Below are 26,184 nucleotides of genomic sequence, written 5' to 3' on the forward strand. Positions count from 1 at the left end.
GCAATAGAGATTGCATCATCTGTGGATCTGTTGGTGCGGTATGTGAAATGGAGTGGGTCCAGGGTGTCTGGGATGATGGTGTTTATGTGTGTCATAACCAGCCTTTCAAAGCATTTAGGCAGGTTACCTTGGAGTTCTTGGGAACAGGGACAATGGTGGTCAGCTTGAAACATGTTGGGATTACCGTCTGGGACAACAGAAGCCTTGTCACCTTGCTTCCAGACTTTTCCAGACTTTTCTCTCAGCTCAGTCTCACTATCAGTTGAGAAAGGACACTGGCAAACTTCTGAGGAGGATTTTTACATAACACTGTTTATATTAGGAGTACAATAGACCTATACCCTTTCGTAGTCAGCACTGTATAACCATCAAATTTATGAAACACAGTTTTCCTCTTTCCTAATCACAAGCAGGGTGCTCTGCTTTTGGTCATCTGCTTCAAACAGAAATCCCTTAACATCCCCTGTCATTGTTGAATATAGATTGTAATTACAGGCATGGCTAGTTCTTTACAAGAGGTGACATGAGTCAACTGCAAACTATTTCAGAGAGCATAGATTTTAGGACCGCAACGTTCTAAAGAGCAGAGCAAGGGCCTAATGCATGGAGAATAGAGGAGGCTTTGTGGGAATTTATTGAACTATTTGTCAGAAACTTTTAGATAGCTGATGTTCTGAAAGAGCTGCAAAACCTGGACCCGTACAAATCAGCTGGGCTAGACAATCTGGACCCTCTCTTTCTAAAACTATCTGCCGCCATTGTTGCAACCCCTATTACTAGCCTGTTCAACCTCTCTTTTGTATCGTCTCTGATCCCTAAAGATTGGAAAGCTGCCGCGGTCATCCCCCTCTTCAAAGGGGGTGACACCCTAGACCCAAACTGTTACAGACCCATTTCCATCCTGCCCTGCCTATCTAAAGTCTTCGAAAGCCAAGTTAATAAACAGATCACTGACCATTTCGAATCCCACCGTACCTTCTCCGCTGTGCAATCCGGTTTCCGAGCCGGTCACGGGTGCACCTCAGCCATGCTCAAGGTACTAAACGATATCATAACCACCATCGATAAAAGACAGTACTGTGCAGCCATCTTCGATAACAACACCCACCCGTAGCATACGTTCCAGCAGGTATATCTCACTGATCATCCCCAAAGCCAACACCTCATTTGGCCGCCTTTCCTTCCAGTTCTCTGCTGCCAGTGACTGGAACGAATTGCAAAAATCGCTGAAGTTGGAGACTTTTATTTCCCTCACCAACTTTAAACATCAGCTACCTGAGCTGCTAACTGATCGCTGCAGCTAGTCCATCTGTAATTTGCCCACCCAATCTACCTACCTCATCCCCATACTATTTTTATTTTATTTACTTTTCTGCTCTTTTGCACACCAGTATTTCTACTTGCACATCATCATATGCTCATTTATCACTCCAGTGTTAATCTGCTAAATTGTACTTATTCGCTCCTATTGCCTATTTATTGCCTACCTCCTCACGCCTTTTGCACACACTATATATAGACTTTATTTTTTTTCTACTGTGTCATTGACTTGTTTATTGTTTACTCCATGTGTAACTCTGTGTTGTTGTCTGTGTCACTGCTTTGCTTTATCTTGGCCAGGTCGCAGTTGTAAATGAGAACTTGTTCTCAACTAGCCTACCTGGTTAAATAAAGGTTAAATAAAAAAATAAAAAAATAAAAATATAGTTCTAAGTTGGGGGTGTTGTTCTTGAATGTGGTTGTGCTTTTTATAGCAAGACAAAAACAATAAATTATGTATCAGGACAAAGATCTTCTACGGTGAAACGTTAACTACAGCATCAACTCTGAGTGAGTATATTGAACTCATTATAATGCTTACCAGAATTGACCAACTTAGGTTTATCTTTTTTGATAACTTTGCATACGGCCATGCAGCTATTTGGCCTACAAGTTGAATGGCCACACTCTGTACTTAGTACCTATACCGTGTGTCATTTTTTCTCTACTACTATCTCAATAAAACTGATAATCTTTGATAACCACTATGTCATTACTTAGCTATACGTGGTATCTGCAGATAACGGGATGGAAACAATGACTGAATTGTAATAAATAAAAGATCCCTGTTCCCACAGTATCTGTGTAACTTAATATAAAGTGTGACCCTCTATCTCCTTCCCCATGCTTACTTCTTAAGGGAATCTTCTGTGTTCAGAGTCTGGAGCATCTGCAGCCATTGCCAAGGCTGGTGGAATGAAATCTATAGGGGGATTTGACTCCTGCCATCCTGGTCGGATCCAGCCCGTATAAAGGAGGAGCCATGGAGGGATCACCCTCCAGCCTCCCTCCAGCGGCCCCTTCCATCCCTGCACCCTGTGTCCCATCCCCCAGTCTCCTGAGCAGGCTTAGCTCTTGCTCTTGCAACCCAGATTACCCAGCCAATTAGAGTGAAGGCAAAGCCCCTTCTGCCACAGTGGCTGGTGCAGCCGCAGCATGCTGAGAAGCTATGGCCCTCTGCTATACGAGGATAGGACACAGGCAGCACTGACTGGTAGACATGCAAGCCACCCTGGGGGAAGTCATGGCAGCTGTCTTACGTCAAATGGATATACTGTATAAGTCAGTGTGAATGACGCAGGATTTACATACTGTAGCATGAGATTTACTTAACAGTTATACATTTTATGGATGATAGTGATGCATTTAATACATACCATGGTATTTTGTGATCATTATATATGCTTTGAAACTGAACCATATACAATAATGGATTGATTGTACAGTAATACTGAAAGAGGAAATCACATTTCGTTATATCTTAAACAACACCACCACCTGGTGGCAAATAATAATAGTTCCGAACATCCAAACACATTTAGACAGTCTACTGGGGGAAACCGTAAACAGGATATAAACATTATATTTCAAATGATAGCCCAGAGGCAAATGTCTTAAATGTTGAGAAAAATAATACAAAAATAAACCTGCAGGCATATGTTTGGGAAAAAATTGCTATTGTCTGTATTTCTCTCTCTCTGCCTTGGTTCAAGGCTACAATGTGAAACTCAACACACACACAGTAGCAGTGTGTGGGTAAAATCTCTGGGTTAAGCCTAGCCAGGAAAAAATCCATAATATTTTTACAACCTGTTATGATAATTGCGTTTTTTGCTCTATAACCCATTAGTTCATACGCCACTGTGATACATATAAGGCCGAGGCAACAAGAAGAGAACAGTCACACAGTGGGCAGAATCATTGGTGGAAAAAGTACACAACTGTCAAGATACCTTAATAGAAAATGACTCAAGTAAAAGTGAAAGTAAAAGTCTAAAAGTATTTGGCTTTAAATATACTTAAGTATCAATAGTAAAAGTATAAATCATTTCAAATTCCTTATATTAAGCAAACCAAATGGCACAATGTTCTTGTTTTGTTCATTTATCAATAGCCAGGTGCAAATTTCTGTTCTGCTGAGCGCAAAATTGAACGTTGTGAAAACTCTGTGCAACTTCCAGTGTGCCTTTACTATGAACACTGAGGCTGTACCCACTTTAAGTTACAGTTTTAACAGTGGTCAAGTATGTTACTGTGGCTATTTGATCATAATGTAGACCTACCAGAGTGACCTACCATCAAAAACAATGGAGAAAATGCATCCTACAACATTTTAACATGGAAATAACTTCTATCATTCAGCCTACAGTAGTAACCAATGTGTGGTGTTCAATATAGGCTTACATTCCATGAGACTTTTGAAAAAAAACATGCAGGGCTTGACATTAACCTGTTTATCCACTTGTCCTTCAAACAAGGTGACTGAAAATGTTTTGTTTTTTGATGCAAGAAACCGCTTTACAAAATAAAATGCATTATTATTCCCACACCATTATTATAGAGAATAGGCCAAAATATGCAACCCTCTGCCTATTGGTTACTTAGCTTATTCAAGCCTGTCTCAAAATACAACACTACCCCTTTAAGACAAAAAAATGCTCTTTACCTGACTTGCTTTTAAAAGATTTCTAGAAATTTACACGTTTTGTGCTCTTGTAGGAAGCAATCACTCCCCTATTGCTGACTACAAATTATCTATAATTGGGCTCACTAACTAGCAAAGGATATTAACAAAATGTGCACACGTGGTTACATGCAGCTCGGTGCAGCTACACCGGTCTGTGTAGAGTACGGGCTGAGTTGTCCATGTCAATGCAATAGAATCCTACTCCGATGCGTTCTGCCTACAACAAAATCTCTTGCATAGTTAGTTTTGTTTCAGTATGTTGCATTGAAAGTGGCTAACATTGCATTGTTTCGATCACAATTGCCACAGTAAAGGGAAAGTTGATAGTGTTAACAGGGAAAACTCTAGAACAGTGGTCACCAACTTCAAGACCACTTTTTGAGTCAACTTAAAAAATGGAAGCCTATGCAACATTAACCAATTAAAAACAGAACTATGGCAATGAGGTTTGTGCAGTAAGCTATAGGCCCAATACATTATCACTGCATATTGGCTTTGCTTGAATTGCCATGCCAGTGCATTGTTGTTCAGGACATTTAAAAATTTTTTATTTTTTAATAGATCCGTTGTTTTATTTGTGAGGCACAGCTGAGTGAGCATACATTTAAATAATTAGCTTTGATTTTGATTTTACTGGGCTGATGGTCAATCTCAGCGGAGGGAGAGAGCAGCAGACTGAGGGTCATCCTCTCAACATCCCTCCGCTCTCCCTTTCCTCCACTGACCAAAAATGGACACCGCCTTCCAGCTGACCGCGAAACTCAAGTTGCACCACATTATTTCTGCCTCACGCACAAATTCATGTTGTTACTCCTATGAACAGAGAAAGTGAAATATTCCTTGATGTTAAAAAAGACCCAAGCCGCTAATAATAACAACAACACAAGCCTATAGATACACTTTCATACTCATTCATTACTTCTGCAGTACTTGTTGTAGCACTGAGTGGAAAAAGGAAGGACGTGCCTTTTATGACTTATAAAAGTGTTGAATACAAAGTGTTGAATACAAAGTGTTGACAGTGCTGAGCAGTGGAGGAAGGGGAGGACCAATGAAGGTTTTTCAATGAAGGTCTACAGTAGCCTCAGCAGCACTCTGTAAGGTAGCACCATGTTTTAGCCATAGGACAAAACCTAGGAGGCTCATGGTTCTCACCCCTTTCCAAAGACTTACACAGTAATTATGACAACTTCTGGAGGATGTCCCCCAATCTTTCAGAGCTCTTGCAGCATGAACTGCCATGGTGCCCACCCAATCAAAGGATCAGAGAATTAATCTAGTGCTGAAAGCATAAGCTACAGCTAGCTAACACTGCAGTGCATACAATGTGGTGAGTAGTTGACACAAAAAATTGTTGAACTGTTTTTAACAAATTAATTTCTTCCAAAATTAAGGAGAAGCAAGAGGGAGAGAACGAGAAAGAGAGAGGCAGAGAGAGAGAAAGCTAGCTATATTTGGTTGTATTTAAAAAAATTTCACTTAGCTAGCGAATGCAGCTACCTAGTTTACTCAAATACCCAGCTCAAACAGAGAGGGATGCTATGTTAGCTATCAGCTGGCTATGCTATCCAACACTGGACCTCTTCCAAGTCAAAGCAAGCATTTGGTGGTATTAATTTATTGCCACCGGTCTAACTGCTAAACTGCTTTCTGACTGTACACTGTGCTGCATGATTGTAGCTGGTTTACCAATGCGTTAGTTTTGGTATGTTGACTATGTTGTGACAAAGATGTAGGCTGTGTGTAGCAGTTAGAGGGCATGATATGAAGGTTTGGCTTGGAAAGGTTTTTTCGCCTGGTCACACAGCTAATGTGTTGTGCACTGAAGTCCACAAGGAAAGGGAAAAGGTGAGAGGAGAGCCCGTGGTCAGTTCCGAGAAGGAATTATATGTACAACATGCAAAGTGATCATGCTGTTTTTATGTGGCTGCTATGAAAGTGAACTGTATTCAGGGGTGTATTCATTCTGCCAATTCCGTTGAAAAACGTTTCTTAAATGAAAGCAAATGGAACGAAACGGGGATAAACATACCTGAATTTGTCCAATAGAAACTCTTGTTTGCAACTGTTGGACTAATGATTACACCCTATATCAGCTAGATGCAGGCAAGAGTGTGCAAGGCGGTATTGAATGTGTCACTGTCTGTCACCTTGATTACTCAAAATTCACTCGATCTGGGTACCTACGTTGTAAACGTTCATTCATAGACTAGGTTGTAGCCAGCTCATGATGGTTATAGGCAAAAGTAGTAGCATAAAACTAGCTGTGTTACATTGAGCTAGGTGAATGGAATAATGAATGTGCATGGTACAAGAGTGTGTGTGTGTGTGTGTGTGTGTGTGTGTGTGTGTGTGTGTGTGTGTGTGTGTGTGTGTGTGTGTGTGTGTGTGTGTGTGTGTGTGTGTGTGTGTGTGTGTGTGTGTGTGTGTGTGTGTGTGTGTGTGTGTGTGTGTGTGTGTGTGTGTGTGTGTGTGTGTGTGTGTGTGTGTGGGCACAAGTAGAAAAAACATGTCAATGTACCCTACTTGTAGAGGAACGCCTATGCAATCGTCCTCTCTGTCATACAGTAGCCTACCTACTTTTGGCCAACTCGTTCACGTTTGCCTACTATATCTAGTTACATACTGAACTTCCGTCCTCTTAGGCCAGGGGCACAATGTATGACTTTATGGTTGTATCAGAATTGCCGTTATAATCATTGGCTGGTACACCAAGTCCACAAGTCCAAATCCCTATCTCCATCCATGGCTAATTTAGGAAATATCTAGCTAGCTAGCCACCGGAGGACGACACAACGAGATGGAACTATTTTTTTTTAAATTCTATCAGTGCTTTTGATGCAATATGATTTGTGTGAAGTCAAATCCAAAATGGCTTCCCTTGACACTTTTGTTTGGTGCGCCAGGACCATTCACAGTAGAGCTCACTCAGTTTAGCTCAACACTGATGGGCTATTATTTTATTTAAACATTATCAAGCGAGGCCAAATGCTTGTTGGCTTCCCTTGCTAATGAATTCAATGATACAGGCGGCAACAATGTCATACTCTTTTTGGACAGACATATTGAGACAGAGGGGTGCTGTTTCGCTCGATTGGATGCTTTCTCTGGTGAGATACATTCAGCCACTTGATAATTGAAGGACAATTATGAAACACAGAAAGACCATGAATACGCGCCACTGCACACAAACACACACATACTATCACTCTGTGTCTGAGGGCACTCTGTCACGTAGAGTAGGCCAGAAGGCTAATCTGAAAAACCTAACCTCTATCAAATAAAAAGATGGCGGAGCCGCAAAAGTACTTCTGTGCAAGGGTGTTTATTTACATAGTGAATACAGAAGAAAAACAACAGCACTGCCATCCAAAGTATCCATTATGGGTCAGCTTTATATATATAAAAAAAAAAAAAAAAAAATGTTGCTGCCCCCATCAACAGCTCAATCCAAAATGGTCCCCCTCCCCTCCCTTGAACTGAAAGAGAGGCTCCTTTTGTAGGGGAAGCCCCTCCCATCAGAACATACCCAGCACTAATTAATTAAGCAATTACCTTCATCAAAGCCTACATTTTCCACTCAGCTCAACATAATGAATTACATACATTGAAACACGTTTCTCATGATACAATATACCAATATAACACATTCACAAAATCTTCCAATATGCTCATTCACATGAACGAGCCATTCGGGACAGGCACTACAAAGCCAGCCCGATTACCATAGCTCTGGTCCTTATCCCAGCATACCCGGAAGCTACAGAGATGGAGAGAGAAGAACAGAACCAAACAAACAACGCGCTCATCCATAACATTGATAAGTACAATAAATGTTGCTTAAATTAAACATGAACGCTTGTCTGTATATTATTTATACCATGAACTGTTAGACGGGAGGTAAGAATAAAGTGTGAAATATATGTACTAAGAATAAAGTGTGAAATATATGTACTAAGAAGTTAACTTGTGTGTCGACCCACATTGTTAGCGTAGCTGATAACGGAGCAGGGAGGCGCGATGTGTGTGTGTTAGTGTACCAAACGCTGCCCGCGGCCAGTGTCGGACTTCTCCGTCACACACTCCCTCTGTGGTGGCCCGTGAGGCGACAGTATTGGCACGGCTGAGGCTGTTGCGTTGAAGGTGTTCTTACTGCTTCTAACATGGATGCCAGGGTCTTCATTGTCATCATCATCTTCCTCCTTGTCTTCGTTGTTGGCTCCCTTGTACATGAGGGTGGTGCAGCTGAACTGGCTCAGAGGCTTCCCTAGAAACCCAAAGCTAGGAAAACAGATTTCAAAGTTCAGACATAAGTTCAGGGGTGTGGAAATACAGTGCATTCAGAAAGTATTCAGACCCCTTTCAGCACATTTTGTTACATTATAGCCTTATACTAAAATGGATTAAATACTCCCCCCCCTAATCAATCTACACACAATACGCCATAATGACAAAGCGAAAACTAGTTGTTTTTTTTGCAAATGTATCCAAAATATAAAACAGAAATACCTTATTTACATATCTTGCTATGAGACTCGAAAGCTCAGGTGCATCCTGTTTCCATTGATCATCCTTGAAATGCTTCTACAACTTGATTGGAGTCCACCTGTGGTAAATTCAATTGATTGGACATGATTTGGAAAGAAACACACCTGTCTATATAAGGTCCTACAGTTGACAGTGCATGTCAGAGCAAAAACCAAGCCATGAGGTCAAAATAATTGTCTGCAGAGCTCCAAGACAGGGTTGTGTCAAGGCATAGATCTGGGGAAGGGTACCAAAACATTTCTGCAGCATTAAAGGTGCCAAAGAACACAGTGGCCTCCATCATTCTTAAATGGAAAAAGTTTGGAACCAAGACTCTTCCTAGAGCTGGTCGCCCCGCCAAGCTAAGCAATCCGTGGAGAAGGGCCTTGGTCAGGGAGGTGTCCAAGAACCCAATGGTCACTCTGACATCGTACAATTGCTACATTGTAACATTCACAAAAACTCAAAGGCAACATTATGTCAACCTTGTCACATTTTACAAACTTACTGTTTCCTTTTGTGGCTTCGGCACGTCTACTTTATTAAATAACGCTTATCTTCGTCCCTGGCTCCCTCGATTTGTTTACAAAAAAATGTAGGCCTAGGGGTGTGTTGGTAAATTCAATCTGGAGTGTCAGAGTGCGCTCTGGGCGTTCGTAAATGCAGAGCGTTTCGCTCTCTGAGCGTTCAGAGCGCATACTGGACGCTCTGGCCGAGAAGTAGGGTTGATCCGAGCATTCTGACCTCACAACGGCAGTCAATCACCCAAGCTAACTGGAGATCTTGCTAGCTACTTCAAAACACAAATGAGAGCACACCTCTCTGACCATTTTTCTCGCCCTAGCAGAGATTTTTAGGCTGTTTTCATGTTGGCGTTGTTGACTGTACTGTGCTGCTGGCAACAATTGAATTATGCATTTTTTTTGGCCGACGTTTACTGACACGGTCCATATTCAACGGGTGTTGAGCGTTCATAAATCCATCAGTTATTCTGCACTCTGGCACACTCGGACGAAAATGCTCTGAAATTGGAGTAGATAGCTAGAGTGAATTTACGAACGCACCCCTAGTATCTAGCCAACAGCAAATCGGGTCTAGTGGGGAGCAGAATGCGAAAAAAGAAAAGTGCAGAACCCAATGCATTGGTTTACAATGAGGAACCTATGCATTTCATGACAGGTCAGAATTATTATAACAATTGCTGTGGAGTATCTAAGGTATGTTCCTTGCTTTCATTGAAGATTTATTTTCTTCAATAGGACACTATCTATGGTACAAATAATAAAAAGCAAAGGCACACTGGTATAACTTTCTTTTTTAAATGCCAGACATTTCTAAAACACTGTAAATTCAGTTCATTTCCCATATGAAAGAATTGACTTGGCATATTTCGACATTAGGTAATTTCCGAACTAAAAAACAAAGCTAATAACATCTAACCTTCACAGAACACCGAATATCCTGACAATCATTTTCAATGCGCTATTTCTCTCAGATATCTCTCCCTGTCGTCTCAGAGAAGCCCATGAAATCATGTTTATGAGGCCTTTGGGGTGAAGAGATGAACTCTCGCTATGAAGACATCCAAGCCCCATTCCTTATCCTTCACGTCTGGGAGAGCATCTGAAGACTGTATAAACTCAATATCACAACTCCTCCCTGGAATACATATAAAATAAAATGAACATCGTGAAACTACCTTGCCACAATTCTCTCGTACAATATCTTATATTTCATTCAATTGGTTTTTGTGTTAAATATAAAATTCAGTTCAATGACAGGTATAAAAAGGAAATAATATTAATAAAGGTATTATCAATGACAAACGCAATTGTATTAATAAAACTCACCGGAAAGTCTGTTTACCTCCACATAAGGCACATAAAGCAGAGGACATATAGCGAGGTGTTAACGAAGGACAATGGAAGGTTAATAAACTACATGCATACTCTACTGTATGTTTGAATAAATATGTCTCTCACATGCATCTAGAACAAATGGAAGACAAATATCACTTGAGCTGTTATTTCAGGGAATATCTTACCTTTGAACAATTCAGAATTGTATAAAAAAAGTGTCCAAGAGGTGTCGGCAGTCCTTGTCCATGGATGATATGATCAGTGCTGCATACCTGTTACAGACAGGGGCGGAAATCCCGGGGGGGACACGACCCCCCCATCCTGGGAAAAATATGATTTGTCCCCCCCAATATATCACTGAAACATAACTATGTAATTTAATAATATTAATAATACGCAATGAAAGCAATTGTGCTGATTATAGACACTTAATAGCTCGTTTTTAAGTTTCAAAAGATTGCGACCCCCCCCACCCTTTGCCTCACAATGGTTTGATCCACTGCCAGTTCCTTAGCTTGCGAGGTAACGTAGAGGTCGTATCTATTGTCTGAAAGGCACTCAATGCACGTAACTGACGTGAGGTTAATCCAGTCAATCGCGCACACACACTAGCTGAATATGCAGCTAGCGCGCAAATATGAACTATTAAGCTAGCTAGTACCTATTCCATTTATGTGGCGTCGTCAAAGATGGAATCTTTGCTATCGTAAATTTATTCCAAGATCAGCATGCATGTAAGTGAGTGCTTCAAAGTCCCTGTGATAAGGTTAGCGATAAACTGAACAGAACTACACTCTCTTCTACCATTGTTTTAAATATATTTAATGGTCTCGTTGCAAAAGCTAAATTGTCGCAAGGGAACTTTTATTTATATATTTTATTTCACCTTTATTTAACCCGGGTAGCAAAGATTATAGCAAACACCACTGAATTGGTGCTCGCTAGCTTTGCAAATTCAGCCATTGTTAGAAGCCAGCCAATATGAAACAAACGATTCAAATTACAAAAGGTTGCAGCATATGTTGTGTAAATGGTGAACTCATACAGCTGTCAACTCTTGTCACTGCAATCTATTTCACATTTGCTAGCTACCTTTTAGATCGAAGCCCATATAGAATGATAGAAGATAAGATGATAGAAGCCCATCTCCTACTGTAAATAACCTACATACTGTGTGTGTGTAGCCAACCAGGTAGAAAAATGGCAGAAAAATGGCAGAAAAAAGACGGACATCAGAGTATTTTTCAGTACACCAAAACGCAAAGTAAGAACCCTAGTAGCCTAATATCTCAAAGACTAGTTGATAAAATGTTCATAAGAAAGAAATGAAATTCTAATGGAAATGTTTCACAATGATGTCATTAGGCAGAGCAGGCAACAGATGGCACACAGACAGCAGAGTTGGGGACAGATATGCAGGGACAGACTGGCAGAGACAGGGAGTCTCAGGTAAGTTTGTTGAGTCTTTGTTTGGCAACATTATGAAAGGTTCTCAATTTTTTTGACTTGTAAAATAGGAACATAATTGGAAAATGCCATGGATACCCCCACTCTCAACTTAAACTGGTGACTGAACTAAGATTTGTTAAAGGCAATGGTATTGCTGTTGTGATTAGTTGTGTAGTTTTGGGTACCGGTAGTTAGGAGTACGGCAAACACCTTATTTCTTTGGTTCCTCAATATACATTTACCATATTAAACATAGGCTATGTGTTACAGCACTACTTTTGGTGTCCCCCTCAGGAATTGCTCTTGAGAAAATGTAATGTAATTGTCCCCTCCAAAGTTGATATCAGATTTTCGCCCCTGGTTACAGACATAACTTGTGTCAAAACAATCTGTGCTTTCTTGTTGAATCTCAGAGGATTCCCGTGGATTGATGGCTACCAAGGAGCCTCTGTGGCTCAATGGTACTTAAAAAACAAACGTTCATAGTTTTAGAAAAATATGTTACCCTTTTACATAAGAAATACAGGGAAATGGGTTACTGTTCAAATGATCTTTACCTGGAGAATTTGTATTGGTCACACTGGTACAAGGATATCTTTCCATCTGAACTTTTCAGTTAAGGCATAATCAATATGATCCACAAAAGGAGTAGATGGAAGGATGGACACGCAAACGAGTTTGGCCCTCAGGATGCGAACCGAAGTGCATGGTCTTCTTCCTACCTTGTAAACCTTGGCACCAGGTATTGCTGGGACCACTTCTTCACTGTAGATCAACTTCTGATCTTCAAAGAATTGCCTGATACCCATCTCAGCTATATCCACACCAACAACTGGGTGTCCCATATCTGCAAGCCTGCGTATCAACAGGTAGGAGAAGATAATTCAGGCATGTACAAGTTCTTTCCAAATAAAATAAAAAACAAAAATGTCTATGGTTATAGAACTGTAATATTATGTTTAATTTGTGTTTTGAATTTCCGCAAACTACCATTTCATATCAACAGCTTTCCCACATAGTGGGAAGAAAAACCGGACTCCCTTCCGTCCACAGAGAACCTTGTCAATATAACTCTCCAACATCCTATTACATAAGAAAAATTAGCAATGTTGTACCACTGAAAAGGGCAGTGAAAGGCATCTCAGTCATTTCACACAATAAGCCTATTCAGATGACAGTCACGTCTTTAATTATTACACTCTGTAATTCCTTGAGAACTACAGATAGAGATGCGGTAATATGAAAAGAAAAGTAAGTACTGAAAGCCAATCTCTCTCTTTCCAACCTTGCTCCCATTCTCCCAGAGTCCTGACACTACACGCCTGAGCTTCCATTCTGTAATACCTGCCACCCGCTCAGACAGCAAGAAAATAACAGTGGAAATGGGTGGAATGCCTGACCCAATCACATTGCCAAACAAATTGTACTGCTGATCAATTCAAATCAAATGTTATTTGTCACATACACATGGTTAGCAGATGTTAACGTTGAGTGTAGCAAAATGCTTGTGCTTCTAGTTCTGACAGTGCAGTAATATCTAACAATTAATCTAACAATTCCCCAACAACTACCTAATACACACACATCTAAAGGGGTGAATGAGAATATGTACATGTAAGTATATGGATGAGTGATGGCCGAACGGCATAGGCAAGGTGCAATAGATGGTATAAAATACAGTATATACATGTGATATGAGTAATGTAAGATATGTTAACATTATTAAAGTGCCATTATTTAGAGTGGCATTGTATAAAGTGTCTAGTGATCCATTGATTAAAGTGGCCAGTGATTGGGTCTCAATGTAGGCAGCAGCCTTTCTGAGTTAGTGATTGCTGTTTGGCAGTCTGATGGCCTTGAGATAGAAGCTGTTATTCAGTCTCTGGGTCCCAGCTTTGATGCACCGGTACTGGCCTCACCTTCTGGATGGTAGCGGTGTGAACAGGCAGTGGCTCGGGTGGTTGATGTCCTTGAAGATCTTTTGCACTATCCATCCAAACACATACAGGCAGCTATAAATAATGAGTCATCCAGAGGCCATTAACCCATAAAATATAATTTCTTCCTTCATAGTGACAAATCAAATATTGTATGTGTGAAGCTGGAAGATAGTACCATTGACATAAGTCATAAGTCGATGTGTACATGACGAATTCAAGAGCAGAGAAGTATATGTAGCCAGTGATGTATATGCATTTGGAAAGTACCCAGACCCCTTGACTTTTTCCAAATTTTGTTAAGTTACAGCCTTTTTCTAAAATGGATTAAATAAAAATGTTCCTTATCAATCTACACACAATACCCCATAATGACAAAGCGAAAACAGGTTTAGACATTTTTGCAAATGTATTAAAAATAGAAACATAAATACCAGATTTACATAAGTACTCAGACCCTTTGCTATGAGACTCGAAATTGAACTCAGGTGCAGTTTCCATTGATCATCCTTGAGATGTTTCTACAACTTGATTGGAGTTCACCTGTGGTACATTTAATTGATTGTACATGATTTGGAAAGGCACACACCTGTCCATTTAAGGTCCGAAAGTTGACACTGCGTGTCAGGAGCGAAAACCAAGCCATGAGGTTGAAAGAATTGTCTATAGAACTTTGAGACAGGATTGTGTCGAGGCACAGATCTGGGGAAGAGTACCAAAAAAATTCTGCAGCATTGAAGGTCCCCAAGAACACAGTGGCCTCCATGATTCTTAATTGGAAGAAGTTTGGAACTACCAAGACTCTTTCTAGAGCTGGCCGCCAGGCCAAACTGAGAAATTGGGGGAGAAGGGCCTTGGTCAGGGAGGTGACCAAGAACACAATGGTCACTCTGACAGAGCTCCAGAGTTCCTCATTGGAGTTGGGAGAACCGTCCAGAAGGACAACAATCTCTGCAGAACTCCACCAATCAGGCCTTTTTGGTAGAGTGGCCAGACAGAAGCCACTCCTCAGCAAAAAGCACGACAGCCTGCTTGGATTTTGATGAAACCAAGATTGAACTCTTTAGCCTGAATGCCAAGCATCACATCTGGAGGAAACCTGGCACTATCCCTACGGTGAAGCATGGTGGTGGCAGCGTCATGCTGACTAGTCAAGGATCAAATCACCTCCACCTTACCTGTCACCCTAGACCCACCACAATTTGCATACCTCCCCAATAGGTCCACAGACGATGCAATCGCCATCACACTGCACACTGCCCTATCCCATCTGGACAAGAGGAAAACTTATGTAAGAATGCTGTTCATTGACTACAGCTCAGCATTCAACACCATAGTACTCTCCAAGCTCATCATTAAGCTTGAGACCTTGGGTCTTTACCCCACCCTGTGCGATTGGGTCCTGGACTTCCTGACGGGCCGCCCCCAGGTGGTGAAGGTAAGAAACAACATCTCCACTTCGATGATCAACTGGGGCCCCACAAGGGTGCATGCTCAGCCCCCTCCTGTACTCCCTGTTCACCAATGACTGGGTGGCCATGCACGCCTCCAACTCGTCCAAGTTTGCAGACGACACAACAGTAGTAGGCATGATCACCAACAATGACGAGATAGCCTATAGGGAGGTGAGGGCACTCGAAGTGTGGTGTCTGGAAAACAACCTCTAACTCAACGTCAACAAAGGAGATGATCGTGGAAACAGCCACATCAACGGGACAGCAGTGGAAAATGTGGAAAGTTAAGTTCCCCAGCATACACATCACGGACAAACTGAAATGGTCCACCCACACACACAGTGTGGTGAAGAAGGCACAACAGCGCCTCTTCAACCTCAGGAGGGTGAAGAAATTTGGCTTGTCACCTAAAACCCTCACAAACTTTTACAGATGCACAATTGAGAGCACCCCGTCGAGCTCTATCACCACCCGGTAAGGCAACTGCACCGCCCACAACCGCAGGGCTCTCCAGAGGGTGATGCCGTCTGCACAACGCATCACCAGGGGCAAACTACCTGCCCTCCAGGACACCTACAGCACAAGATGTCACAGGAAGGCCAAAAAGATAATCAAGGGCAACCACCCAAGCCATTGCCTGTTCACCCCGCTACTATCCAGAAGGCGAGGTCAGTATAGGTGCATCAAAGCTGAGACAGAGACTGAAAAATTGTTTCCATCTCAAGGCCATCAGACTGTTAAACAGCCATCACTAACACAGAGGCTGCTGCCTACATACAGACTTGAAATCATTGGCCACTCTAACAAATGGATCATTAGCAAAAATTTCTACAGACTTGATTTTGCTTTGTCATCATGGGGTATTGTGTGTTAATTGATGAGGAAAAAAATTATTTAATACATTTTAGAATAAGGCTGTAACGTAACAGAATGTAAAAAAAGTAAAGGGGTCTGAATACTTTTCGAATGTACTGTATATAATGTGCCTCTACACCTGTTGTCAAACATGATTTTGCCAGAGGGAAATCAGCTGAACCAGCTGTTTCAGCAGTTATTGAAATTGTATCATCATTCATTAACTACTGATCCCATACAGCGGCAATACAAAATGGCTACTCACTCTTTATTACAGCTACTACTATTCCATTCAGGTAAAGAGATTTAGAAACCGTTTTTTCATTTATCTTTCCCTAAACAAAAACAAAATCCTGGATCAGTTATGTTATAAGTCTGGAAATGTATAACTTTGACAATACTGTGTTTACTAATGAGTAAAGAACATGGATTTATTTATATAAAAAACTACTTATTGAAATGTCTTCTTTCCATCATAAGTAAAAAATGATTCACCCAATTCAACATCATGCCACTAAAAAGCTGAAGAGAAGCCATTGAGAGTATTTTCTTCAATATGTCAGTATTTGAAACCTAAATAAGAGTCATCACTGGTTGATGAAATGTTCCTCAGTTGGTCTTTAGAGTGATGAGATGCACTTTTTCTGTGAAGAAGTCCATGCCCCGAGCCTTCTCTCTGTCTGTGAGGGCATCCAGTGACTGCAGCAACTCTATATCACAGCTCTTCCCTGGAATTAAAAACACAATCACACATGGAAACTAATCTCTAAATCCTCCCCAAACATGTACATATCACATTTATTTCTATGTAGTTTAATCTGAAAAATCCAATACTGACAGAATTACAATCACAGAGTCAATCTCTGCCATAAAATAACTTACCAAATAGACTTTGTACTTGCTCGTCGGGCACAAAAAAAGGAGGGCCTAAAGAAAAAGGGGTATTCATTTTAACTCTGATGTACTTAAAGTGACATGCAAGTACTCTGCTGTCTAATACAAATAGCATATCATCATCAGCTACAATGCTAGCTAAGGGAAAAGTTGTTACCTTTGTATACTTCTGGGTTGTAGAGCAAAGTGTCCAAGAGGTATCGGCAGTCCTTGTCCATTAATGATGTGATCAGAGCAGCATACCTGTTAAATACAGAAGTGACAGAGTTTGCCATCAGCCAAAGACTCTTCCATCATGTCATGCTCTGTTCTCATGTTGACTGTCAGAGGAAAGTGAAGTTCATGTGGTCATACTTCTGTCTGTCCCGTGGGTTGATGGCCACTAAGGAGCCTCTGTCCCAAATCCCTCCAAACTGACCCTCAATGGCACTGTTACACAAAGTGAGAGGATGTCATACTGTAAATGGCCTCCTCCTTCTGACCCAGTCAAAAGAGAAAATGTATTGATATAGTTTAGACTCTTACCTGGAGAAATTGTATAGATCACATTGGTACAAGGAGATATTTCTCTCTGAGCTCTGTGGAAGAAAAGCATATGAACCACACAAGTTAAATGCACTGCAACGTTAGCTCGTTCTCTATTGGAACATGACTGTGCATATTGGCAGCACAGTCTTAAAATAATTCTATAAACTCCTTTCACAAACACCAATCATTATCTATGCTGGATCTGTAGCTGGTATGAATAAAATCCAAGACTTTGAACCTCTAGGGTAAGAATGCATTGTTTCCCCTCTATGCCGCCACTGCAATTGTTTGTTTTTATGCATAGATGTATGCCCCAGGAAGACCACATCTGCAGGAAGAACCCCACACTGCCACCGCTGCTGAAAGAAAATCCTCCAGCACCTTGTAACATCTTGTCTCCCACATACTCCTCCATGTAGCATCATAGCAGCCAACCTAGCAGCTCTCTGATACACAGTACCTTGTAAACCTTAGCTCCAGGTAATGCAGAAACTGTCTCTTCACTGTAAGTCATGTTACTCTCCTCAAAGAACTGCTTGATGGCCTTCTCTGCAATCTCCACACCTACAACAGAATGGCCCATATCAGCCAGCCTGGAATCGAACACATGGTAAAAGACGGTAAGGTCAAAGGTAATTTATGGATGTTAATTAATGAACTGTGACTTTCACTAGTTAATGTACGTTAATTGAGAACACACGTTTGTTTGTAATGCCCATCACTTACCATTTCATGTCCAGAGCTTTCCCACATAGAGGGAAGAAGAACTTAACTCCCTTCCGTCCGTCGAGAACTTTCTCAATATTACTCTCCAGCATCCTATAAATATAATCAAATTCGTCATATGAAGTTTACATTATGGGCCAAGGAATAACATGCTGGCAGAGACATGTTAAACAAACATCTATTTAATACAAGCATAAATTCACTCTTTAATCCACGTAATTTTAAGGTGAATAAAAGAGATCCTTACTTGTTCACGTGGGGCCGGTGCCAGCCTGTTTGGTCTTCCCTCCATCGTTCCTCCCACTCTCCCAGGGCCATCACTCTATCCGCCTGGGCTGACAACATTTTGCTTGTCTGACACCAACTATAGTTGGTCAGTGAGGGGAACAAAGAGAAAGGATAGGTGAAATGACGTCTTTCACACAACTGAAATGATCCAGAGAGGGAGTTCCCGGGTGGTATTCTATGCACGCTCACAGACACACGCGTAACAACAGTCAATATGGACTGTGCCAGGCTAATTGTATAGAATTTTTACATGTCATTGTGAATCATGATCATTACATGTGAAAGACATGGGGTATGCACTTTGAGGCAAAAACTACAGATAAGGTATGAAGACTTTGGGCTTTTCATATAAAAAGGGCTCTTTGTACACCTACCAATGTTTAGGCTAATTTGTCAATTGTTTGGGTCAGTCTGTTGAGATATTGTCCCTAAAGTGGATAACACCACTAAAGGGACATGGAGTAGTCCAGACTCCAGACTGACCTAGTATTGGTCAATCATATGCTGATCAGCGAAAATGTTTATTGAGGTGTGTCAAAGACCAGCGTAGACCTATTCATTAGCAGAATTGCCTTATTTGACACGGTGGCCTAAACATGATCCAAAGAACAGCTATCATTCAGGATAAACCACAATTTCACAGGCAACTTTATCAGTGGCGGTTCTACACCATTTCAACTGGGGGGGCCAAGCTGGGGCCAGTTGTACTGTTAGAGGGGCCAGTTACAATAGACGTTATTGTTGTCATATCGTTTTCTTCACTGCATTGCAGGCATTAGCAGGCAAAAGCCCATGTTCATAATAATCATCATTGCCACTGTATAATAACTGATGTAAAAAAAAAAGAATGATAGCAAAAATGTGTTATGTAAAAATTATTTCATACTCCACATTTAGGGGGGCCACAAGGGGATCCAAAATTGTTGTCACAGGGGCACTGTCCCTCAGAACCGCTAGTGAACTATATAGGAAATACAAAAACATGGGATTTGTAAAGGAACCTCCCCCTATAACATCGATCACCAGAGAATGAATTTCATAATCTTGCTGTAGACATTTAGAAATGAGTGAGCGGACGTATTATTACGATTGTGTTATGCAAGTTTTTAGTAGGCCCAATTAGTAGTCCTGTAAATAGAGCACCAATTATACCGACTGCATTAGTTACTTTAGCAGTGTGTATTGAAAACAGGTTGCCGTGCGCAGTCTTTCTCTAAATCAATTCCAATTTGACATAATGCATCAGCTTACCTCGGCTTCCCGCCAAGCATAAACATCAAACTGACGAACATAAGTGAACCCGATTTGTAAAACATGTCCACGGTCGTCGCTTACCTTCTCAAAAAGGTTTGATATCGTTTTATGCGTGTTGTTCACCGAGACACAGCCAATGAGTTGCACTGCTGGCGTGGGGGGAGCCTGTGTCAACACTGCTCTCCACGTGATCGGTAGCGGATGTTCATTTCATAGGAGATTTTTCTCCCGCTCGACTTTCGTCCTCAGCCTCGCAAAGGCTCCTCAGAGCAGAATAAAGAATGTACCCTAGTACAATTTATTTGACAGTACTGTATCTCTTACTAGTTTAAATATGAAATCCTTGCTCGAATCCCACTGAAAAAAGGAACCATTCTGGAGTAGTCCTAATTATCGGCAACACTTCATTTTAAGGGATCATGTAATTACACTGTAGCAGGTATTACAATGAATTGTAATAATTCAGTTACACTGTAATAACAACATGTAATTAATTGGTGGTAGTCTGTAATTACAGGGATGTAACAACGGAATGCTTGTTACCATGCTTGTTACAAATGTTAAAGTTTCCCGAAAGCATCTCAATACCCGAATTTCAGCCTTCCGAAGTGGTAAGTGTAGCCTATTGAAAACGACCACTTCATTGACACAACTCTGCAAAAAGGGCTCTGGAGTCTGATGCCAAGGCCCAATGGCAAAAACGGCTTCACAAACGGTTCACATGAAAAACTACTTTAAATGTTTACATTTACTTCATTTAGCAGACGCTCTTATCCAGAGCGACTTACAAATTGGTGCATTCACCTTATGATATCCAGTGGAACAACCACTTTACAATAGTACATCTATATCTTTTTTTGGGGGGGGGGGGGGGGTAGAAGGATTACTTTATCCTATCCCAGGTATTCCTTAAAGAGGTGGGGTTTCAGGTGTCTCCGGAAGGTGGTGATTGACTCCGCTGTCTTGGCGTTGTGAGGGAGCTTGTTCCACCATTGGGGTGCCAGAGCAGTGAACAGTTTTGATTGGGCTGAGCGGGAACTGCTTCCGCAGAGGTAGGGAGGCGAGCAGGCCAGAGTTGGATGAACACAGTGCCCTTCTTTGGGTGTAGGGACTGATCAGAGCCTGAAGGTACGGAGGTGCCGTTCCCCTCACAGCTCCATAGGCAAGCACCATGGTCTTGTAGCAGATGCGAGCTTCAACTGGAAGCCAGTGGAGTGTGTGGAGGAGCGGGGTGACGTGCGAGAACTTGGGAAGGTTGAACACCAGACGGGCTGCGGCGTTCTGGATGAGTTGTAAGGGTTTAATGGCACAGGCAGGGAGCCCCGCCAGCAGCGAGTTGCAGTAATCCAGACGGGAGATGACAAGTGCCTGGATTAGGACCTGCGCCGCTTCCTGTGTAAGGCAGGGTCGTACTCTGCGAATGTTGTAGAGCATGAACCTACAGGATCGGGTCACCGCCTTGATGTTAGCTGAGAACGACAGGGTGTTGTCCAGGGTCACGCCAAGGGTCTTAGCACTCTGGGAGGAGGACACAATGGAGTTGTCAACCGTGATGGCAAGATCATGGAACGGGCAGTCCTTCCCCGGGAGGAAGAGCAGCTCCGTCTTGCCGAGGTTCAGCTTGAGGTGGTGATCCGTCATCCACACTGATATGTTTGCCAGACATGCAGAGATGCGATTCGCCACCTGGTTATCAGAAGGGGGAAAGGAGAAGATTAATTGTGTGTAATCTGCGTAGCAATGATAGGAGAGACCATGTGAGGATATGACAGAGCCAAGTGACTCTTAAGCATCAATTCAACAATTTTAGACACATTAATAAAAATTGTGAGATAGTAATGCTAGATAGTGCTTATCAAATTGTAAACCTATTAAGATTGGTTGAATAATGGTTTATAAATGCACTTAAAATGGTCAAAGACAAACTCTTATTCCATCATTTAACCCTGCAAGAGTTTCACTGTTTAGGAACAGTCTCCCTTTTGGAAGCATCATGTCAAGATCTGCCCATCTGCACAACACGCTCAAAATAACGACAACCTACAACGTGCCCACGTGTTGACACTGACATTATGTTACAGTGTGAAAGAATGGGGTCGAGAAGAAGGTCAGTGTGCAGAATTAAGACATGAAAGATTGCAGCGAAAGAAACAATGTTGTAGGTGAAAAATGTAAACACAGGAGAGAGAAAGTTTTCTCCAGTGTGCCAGTGGCCATCGTAGGTGAGCAATTGCCCACTGAAGTCGGTTACAATGCCAAACTGCAGTCAGTTCAAGACCCTGGTGAGGGCAATGAGCACGCAGATGAGCTTCCCTAAGACGACATCCTTCGGTTGTTTCCTCAGCTGTCTGGGTGGTTAGTGTCAGATGATCCCGCAGGTGAATAAGCCGGATGTAGAGATCCTGGGCTGGCGTGGTTACACGTGATGAGGCCGGGTGGACGTAGTGCCAAATTCTCTAAAACAACATTGGAGGCTGCATATGGTAGAGAAATGAACATTCAATTTTTTTGGGATCAGCTCTGGTGGACATTCCTGCAGTCAGCATGCCAATTGCACACTCCCTCAATACGTTTATGGCATTGTGTTGTATGACAAAACTGCAAATTTTAAAGCTATGCCTGACTAGCTATACACCTAAACTACGGTGTTTTCGGAAAGTTTTCGGACCCCTTGACTTTTTCCAAATTTTGTTAAGTTACAGCCTTATTCTAAAATTGATTTATAAAAATGTTTTCCTCATACATCTACACACAATACCACATCATGACAAAGCAAAAACAGGTTTTTAGACATTTGTGCAAATGTATTAAAAATCAAAAACAGAAGTTCCTTATTTATCTAATTATTCAGACCCTTTGCTACGAGACTCAAAATTGAGCTCGGGTGCATCCTGTTTCCAATTAACATCCTTGAGATGTTTCTACAACTTGATTGGAGTCCACCTGTGGTCAATTAAACTGATTGGACATGATTTGGAAAAGCACACACCTGTTGACAGAGCATGTCAGAACAAAAACCAAGCCATGAGGTTGAAGGAATTGTCTATAGAACTCCGAGACAGGATTGTGTCAAGGCACAGATCTGGGGAAGGGTATCAAAACATGTATGCAACATTGAAGGTCCCCAAGAACACAGTGGCCTCCATAATTCTTAAATGGAAGAAGTTTGGAACCACCAAGACTCTTCCTAGAGCTGGCTGCCCGGCGACACTGAGCAATCGTGGAAGAAGGGCCTTGGTCAGGGAGGTGACCAAGAACCCGATGGTCACTCTGACAGAGCTCCAGAGTTGATCTGTGGAGATGAAAGAACCTCCCAGAGGACAACCATCTCTGCAGCACTTCACCAATCAGGTGAAGTGGCCAGACAGAAGCCACGCCTCAGTAAAAGGCACATGACAGCCCGCTTGGAGTTTTCCAAAAGGCACCTAAAGGACTCTCAGACCATGAGAAACCAGATCCTCTGGTCTGATGAAACCAAGATTGAACTCTTTGGCCTGAATGCCAAGCATCACATCTGGAGAAAACCTGGCACCATATCTACGGTGAAGCATAGTGGTGGCAGCATCATGCTGTGGGGATGTTTTTCAGCGGCAGGTACTGGAAGACTAGTCAGGATCGAGGGAAAGATGAACGGAGCAAAGTACAGAGAGATCCTTGATGGAAACCTGCTCTAGAGCGCTCATGATCTCAGACTGGGGCAAAGGTTCACCTTCCAACAGGACAACGACCCTAAGCACACAGCCAAGACAACACAGCAGTGGCTTCTGGATGTCCTTGAGTGGCCCAGCCAGACCCCGGACTTGAACCAGATCGAACATCTCTGGAGAGACCTGATAATGGCTGTGCGGTAACGATCTCTTTCCAACCTGACCTAGCTTGAGAGTATCTGCAGAGAAGAATGGGAGAAACTCCCCAAATACAGGTGTGCCAAGCTTGTAGCGTCATACACAAGACGATTTGAGGCTGTAATCGCGGCCAAAGGTGCTTCAGCAAAGTACTGAGTAAAGGGTCTGAATACTTATGTACATTTAATATTTCCATTTGCAAAAAAGATTTTGGTTCGTCATTATGGGGTATTGTAGATTGAATAAGGTATATATAGAATAAGGCTGTAACGTAACTAAATGCGTAAAAAGTCAAGGGGTCTGAATACTTTCCGAATGCACTGTATAGGAATCATGATGCACTGTATAGGAATCATAACCAATGACCTATATAAACCCTGGATTGCTGATGCTATGTATTGGCCATTGAGCCATCGGTCAGCCATATTGGCACAACCTAGTAGGAGCGGTCCTCCATAGGAATGGATGGAATTCTACAGTATTTCATTTGAATGTTTCAAGGACAAAATGACATGTATTAGTATTTTTTTGTTGTAGCGGGGAGAGTAACAATAGTATTTTTAACTCACATAATATTTTGAATTGTACATTTAAAAGTATGCAATAAGGTTTCTGTCATAGAATACATGTGTCAAAAACGACAGTAGACATTAAAAAAAGTATTTATATAGCTTCCGAAATCTTTCAAAAAAGAAATTGTACAATTTTTAGTACCAAGTTGGCTGCTAAGTGGCTTCAATACAGTGCCCCCTGTCAGTCATCCGGTGTTTATACACAACATTGATAATAACTAGGGGTAATGCAGTTTATATGCTAAATTGTCATACATTCTTCTTCTGTACCACAGATTGCCACAAGGTTTCAGACGTCAGGATGGGAAAATGCTTACAAGAAAGAAACAGAGTTGTCAGAGACAGAGTTGGCAACTTCCATTGTTACTTGTAATGTCAAAAAGGGAAGAAAAAGACAATCCCATTTTTCTAAATTAGCTATCTAAGCTACTTACCGTACTATAGGCTAAAGATTTGAGACATCACTAGAATAGTTATTTTTATGTTATTGAGAAAGCCTATGTATCTTTGTTTAATCCAATTAATCTATTAATCTAACAATAAAATGTTGCAATAAAGTTGACTAAAATAGAAACTCATCTTTTATTTGTAAGTATTTTTACTTGTTAATGAGTAATAAGTAATAATATAGAAATTGCTCAAAGGTAACTATAAAGTTACACTTCACTTTAACACTTTAAATAGCAAAATCCTGTGTAACAACTAGCGACAACCTTGTACTTTTGCAGATATTACAGATATGTACTCTTTTGTGAAGGAAATTTTACTTTGTGTATCTTGTCTTTGGTGTCATAAACAATCCTTGATTCCTACCTATGTCTGGTAGAGATATGGGGGGGCATCATGACCTCCTCCTTTATACTATTTGGCAGAACGCCCAGAATATGTTCAATAAATTAAGATAGGAGATGGTGCCAGACACATGGAACCAACCCTATAAACTATGCATGCCTATCTAACGTGTCTGTAACCAGTATATAAGGGAACAAAACAGGATTGTCCCGTTAGAGCTCCTGACAGACATGTACATATGGTGCATTGAGTTGGTTGGAACCTCTCCAGCGTGCTGATAATAAACAATGATTAATTTAAGATTGACTTTGAGTGTCCCTGTGTAAGAATTTCCACGACAGTGTATTAGTGTGTTTATTTTCTCACTTGGATGGTGCTTTCAGAAGCTTACGATTAGATTGTCACAATGAGTAATGTACTTTGTAGGTACACAATAATGACAAGAAAGTACACCTCAAGATATGTCATTTTAACTAGCTAAACCCTGTGTAACACCTAGTAATAACAATGTACGTATGCAGATATTACATGTACTCTGTGCGCTAGTGTGTTTATTTTCTCACTTGGATGGTGCTTCCGGAATCCTTAAAATAATGTCCAGCTTGTCAGGATGGGTAATGTACTATAACAGTACACATTCATTTCAAGTAAGTACCCCTCAATATACACTTCATTTTAACTATCTAAATCCTGTGTAACACCTAGTATTTACACTGTGTAACACCTAGTATTTACACTTCTGTAGATATGACATGTACCCTATGGTGTATTTGTGGTTGTATTGTCTCACTTGGATGGCAAGCGGTTCAGGTTGTCATAATGAGTAATGTACACATTAATTATAATGTATTTTTTGTTATAATCTGGGATGACACCCTAATGTAGACCCCAGTCAGTGAGGTTGACCTACACAATATATACAAAAGTATGTGGACACCCATACAAATGAGTGGATTCGGCTATTTCAGCCACACCTGTTGCCGACAGGTGTATAAAATTGAGTACATAGTCAAGCAATCTCCATAGACAAATATTGGCAGTAGAATGGCCTTACTGAAGAGCTCAGTGACTTCCAAGTGGCACCGTCATAGGATGCCACCTTTCCAACAAGTCAGTGCGTCAAATTTCTGCCCTGCTAGATCTGCCCGGGTCAACTGTAAGTGGAAATGTCTAGGAGCAACAATGGCTCAGCCGTGAA

At 41.4% G+C, this 26,184-nt stretch overlaps 2 protein-coding genes and 1 long non-coding RNA gene across 8 annotated transcripts; all 3 read right to left on the minus strand.

Moving 5' to 3' along the window:
* Nucleotides 1–7,303: 7,303 nt before the first annotated feature.
* On the minus strand, nt 7,304–10,671 carry LOC123726746 (uncharacterized). Its single transcript, XR_006758871.2, has 3 exons — nt 10,578–10,671; nt 8,516–8,612; nt 7,304–8,287 (listed from the first exon to the last, which is right to left on the minus strand). It is a non-coding gene; the product is annotated as an uncharacterized LOC123726746 (long non-coding RNA).
* Nucleotides 10,672–10,713: 42 nt separating this feature from the next.
* On the minus strand, nt 10,714–15,952 carry LOC106570045 (putative thiopurine S-methyltransferase). Its single transcript, XM_014141972.3, has 2 exons — nt 12,832–15,952; nt 10,714–12,696 (listed from the first exon to the last, which is right to left on the minus strand). Exons 1-2 carry the CDS (start codon nt 12,921–12,923, stop codon nt 12,417–12,419), a joined length of 372 nt encoding a protein of 123 aa, XP_013997447.1. The 5' UTR covers nt 12,924–15,952; the 3' UTR covers nt 10,714–12,416.
* A 389-nt stretch (nt 15,953–16,341) lies between these two features.
* On the minus strand, nt 16,342–19,951 carry tpmt (Probable thiopurine S-methyltransferase). Of its 6 annotated transcripts, none has more exons than XM_082960646.1 (10): nt 19,859–19,950; nt 19,415–19,484; nt 18,483–18,599; nt 18,236–18,328; nt 17,970–18,102; nt 17,507–17,559; nt 17,336–17,410; nt 17,139–17,224; nt 16,970–17,014; nt 16,342–16,815 (listed from the first exon to the last, which is right to left on the minus strand). In XM_082960646.1, the coding sequence occupies exons 3-10, from the start codon at nt 18,578–18,580 to the stop codon at nt 16,697–16,699; spliced, it is 702 nt and encodes a 233-aa protein (XP_082816772.1). In that variant the 5' UTR covers nt 18,581–18,599; nt 19,415–19,484; nt 19,859–19,950; the 3' UTR covers nt 16,342–16,696.
* Nucleotides 19,952–26,184: the final 6,233 nt, after the last annotated feature.

The sequence above is a fragment of the Salmo salar genome, chromosome 14 (genome assembly GCF_965601325.2).
Source record: "Salmo salar chromosome 14, fSalSal1, whole genome shotgun sequence".
NCBI classification, from domain to species: domain Eukaryota; kingdom Metazoa; phylum Chordata; class Actinopteri; order Salmoniformes; family Salmonidae; genus Salmo; species Salmo salar.

Excerpts from the sequence above, each read along its gene's own strand:
- LOC106570045 (XM_014141972.3), bottom strand. The coding sequence starts at position 12,923 with ATGTTGGAGAGTTATATTGACAAGGTTCTCTGTGGACGGAAGGGAGTC. Across the intron at positions 12,697-12,831 it reads AAAGCTGTTGATATGAAATG|GCTTGCAGATATGGGACACC; the intron begins GTAGTTTGCGGA and ends GTTGATACGCAG.
- tpmt (XM_014141511.3), bottom strand. The coding sequence starts at position 19,839 with ATGTTTTACAAATCGGGTTCACTTATGTTCGTCAGTTTGATGTTTATG. Across the intron at positions 18,600-19,774 it reads ATGCTTGGCGGGAAGCCGAG|TTGGTGTCAGACAAGCAAAA; the intron begins GTAAGCTGATGC and ends GACCAACTATAG. Across the intron at positions 17,015-17,138 it reads CAACCCAGAAGTATACAAAG|GCCCTCCTTTTTTTGTGCCC; the intron begins GTAACAACTTTT and ends CTTTTTCTTTAG.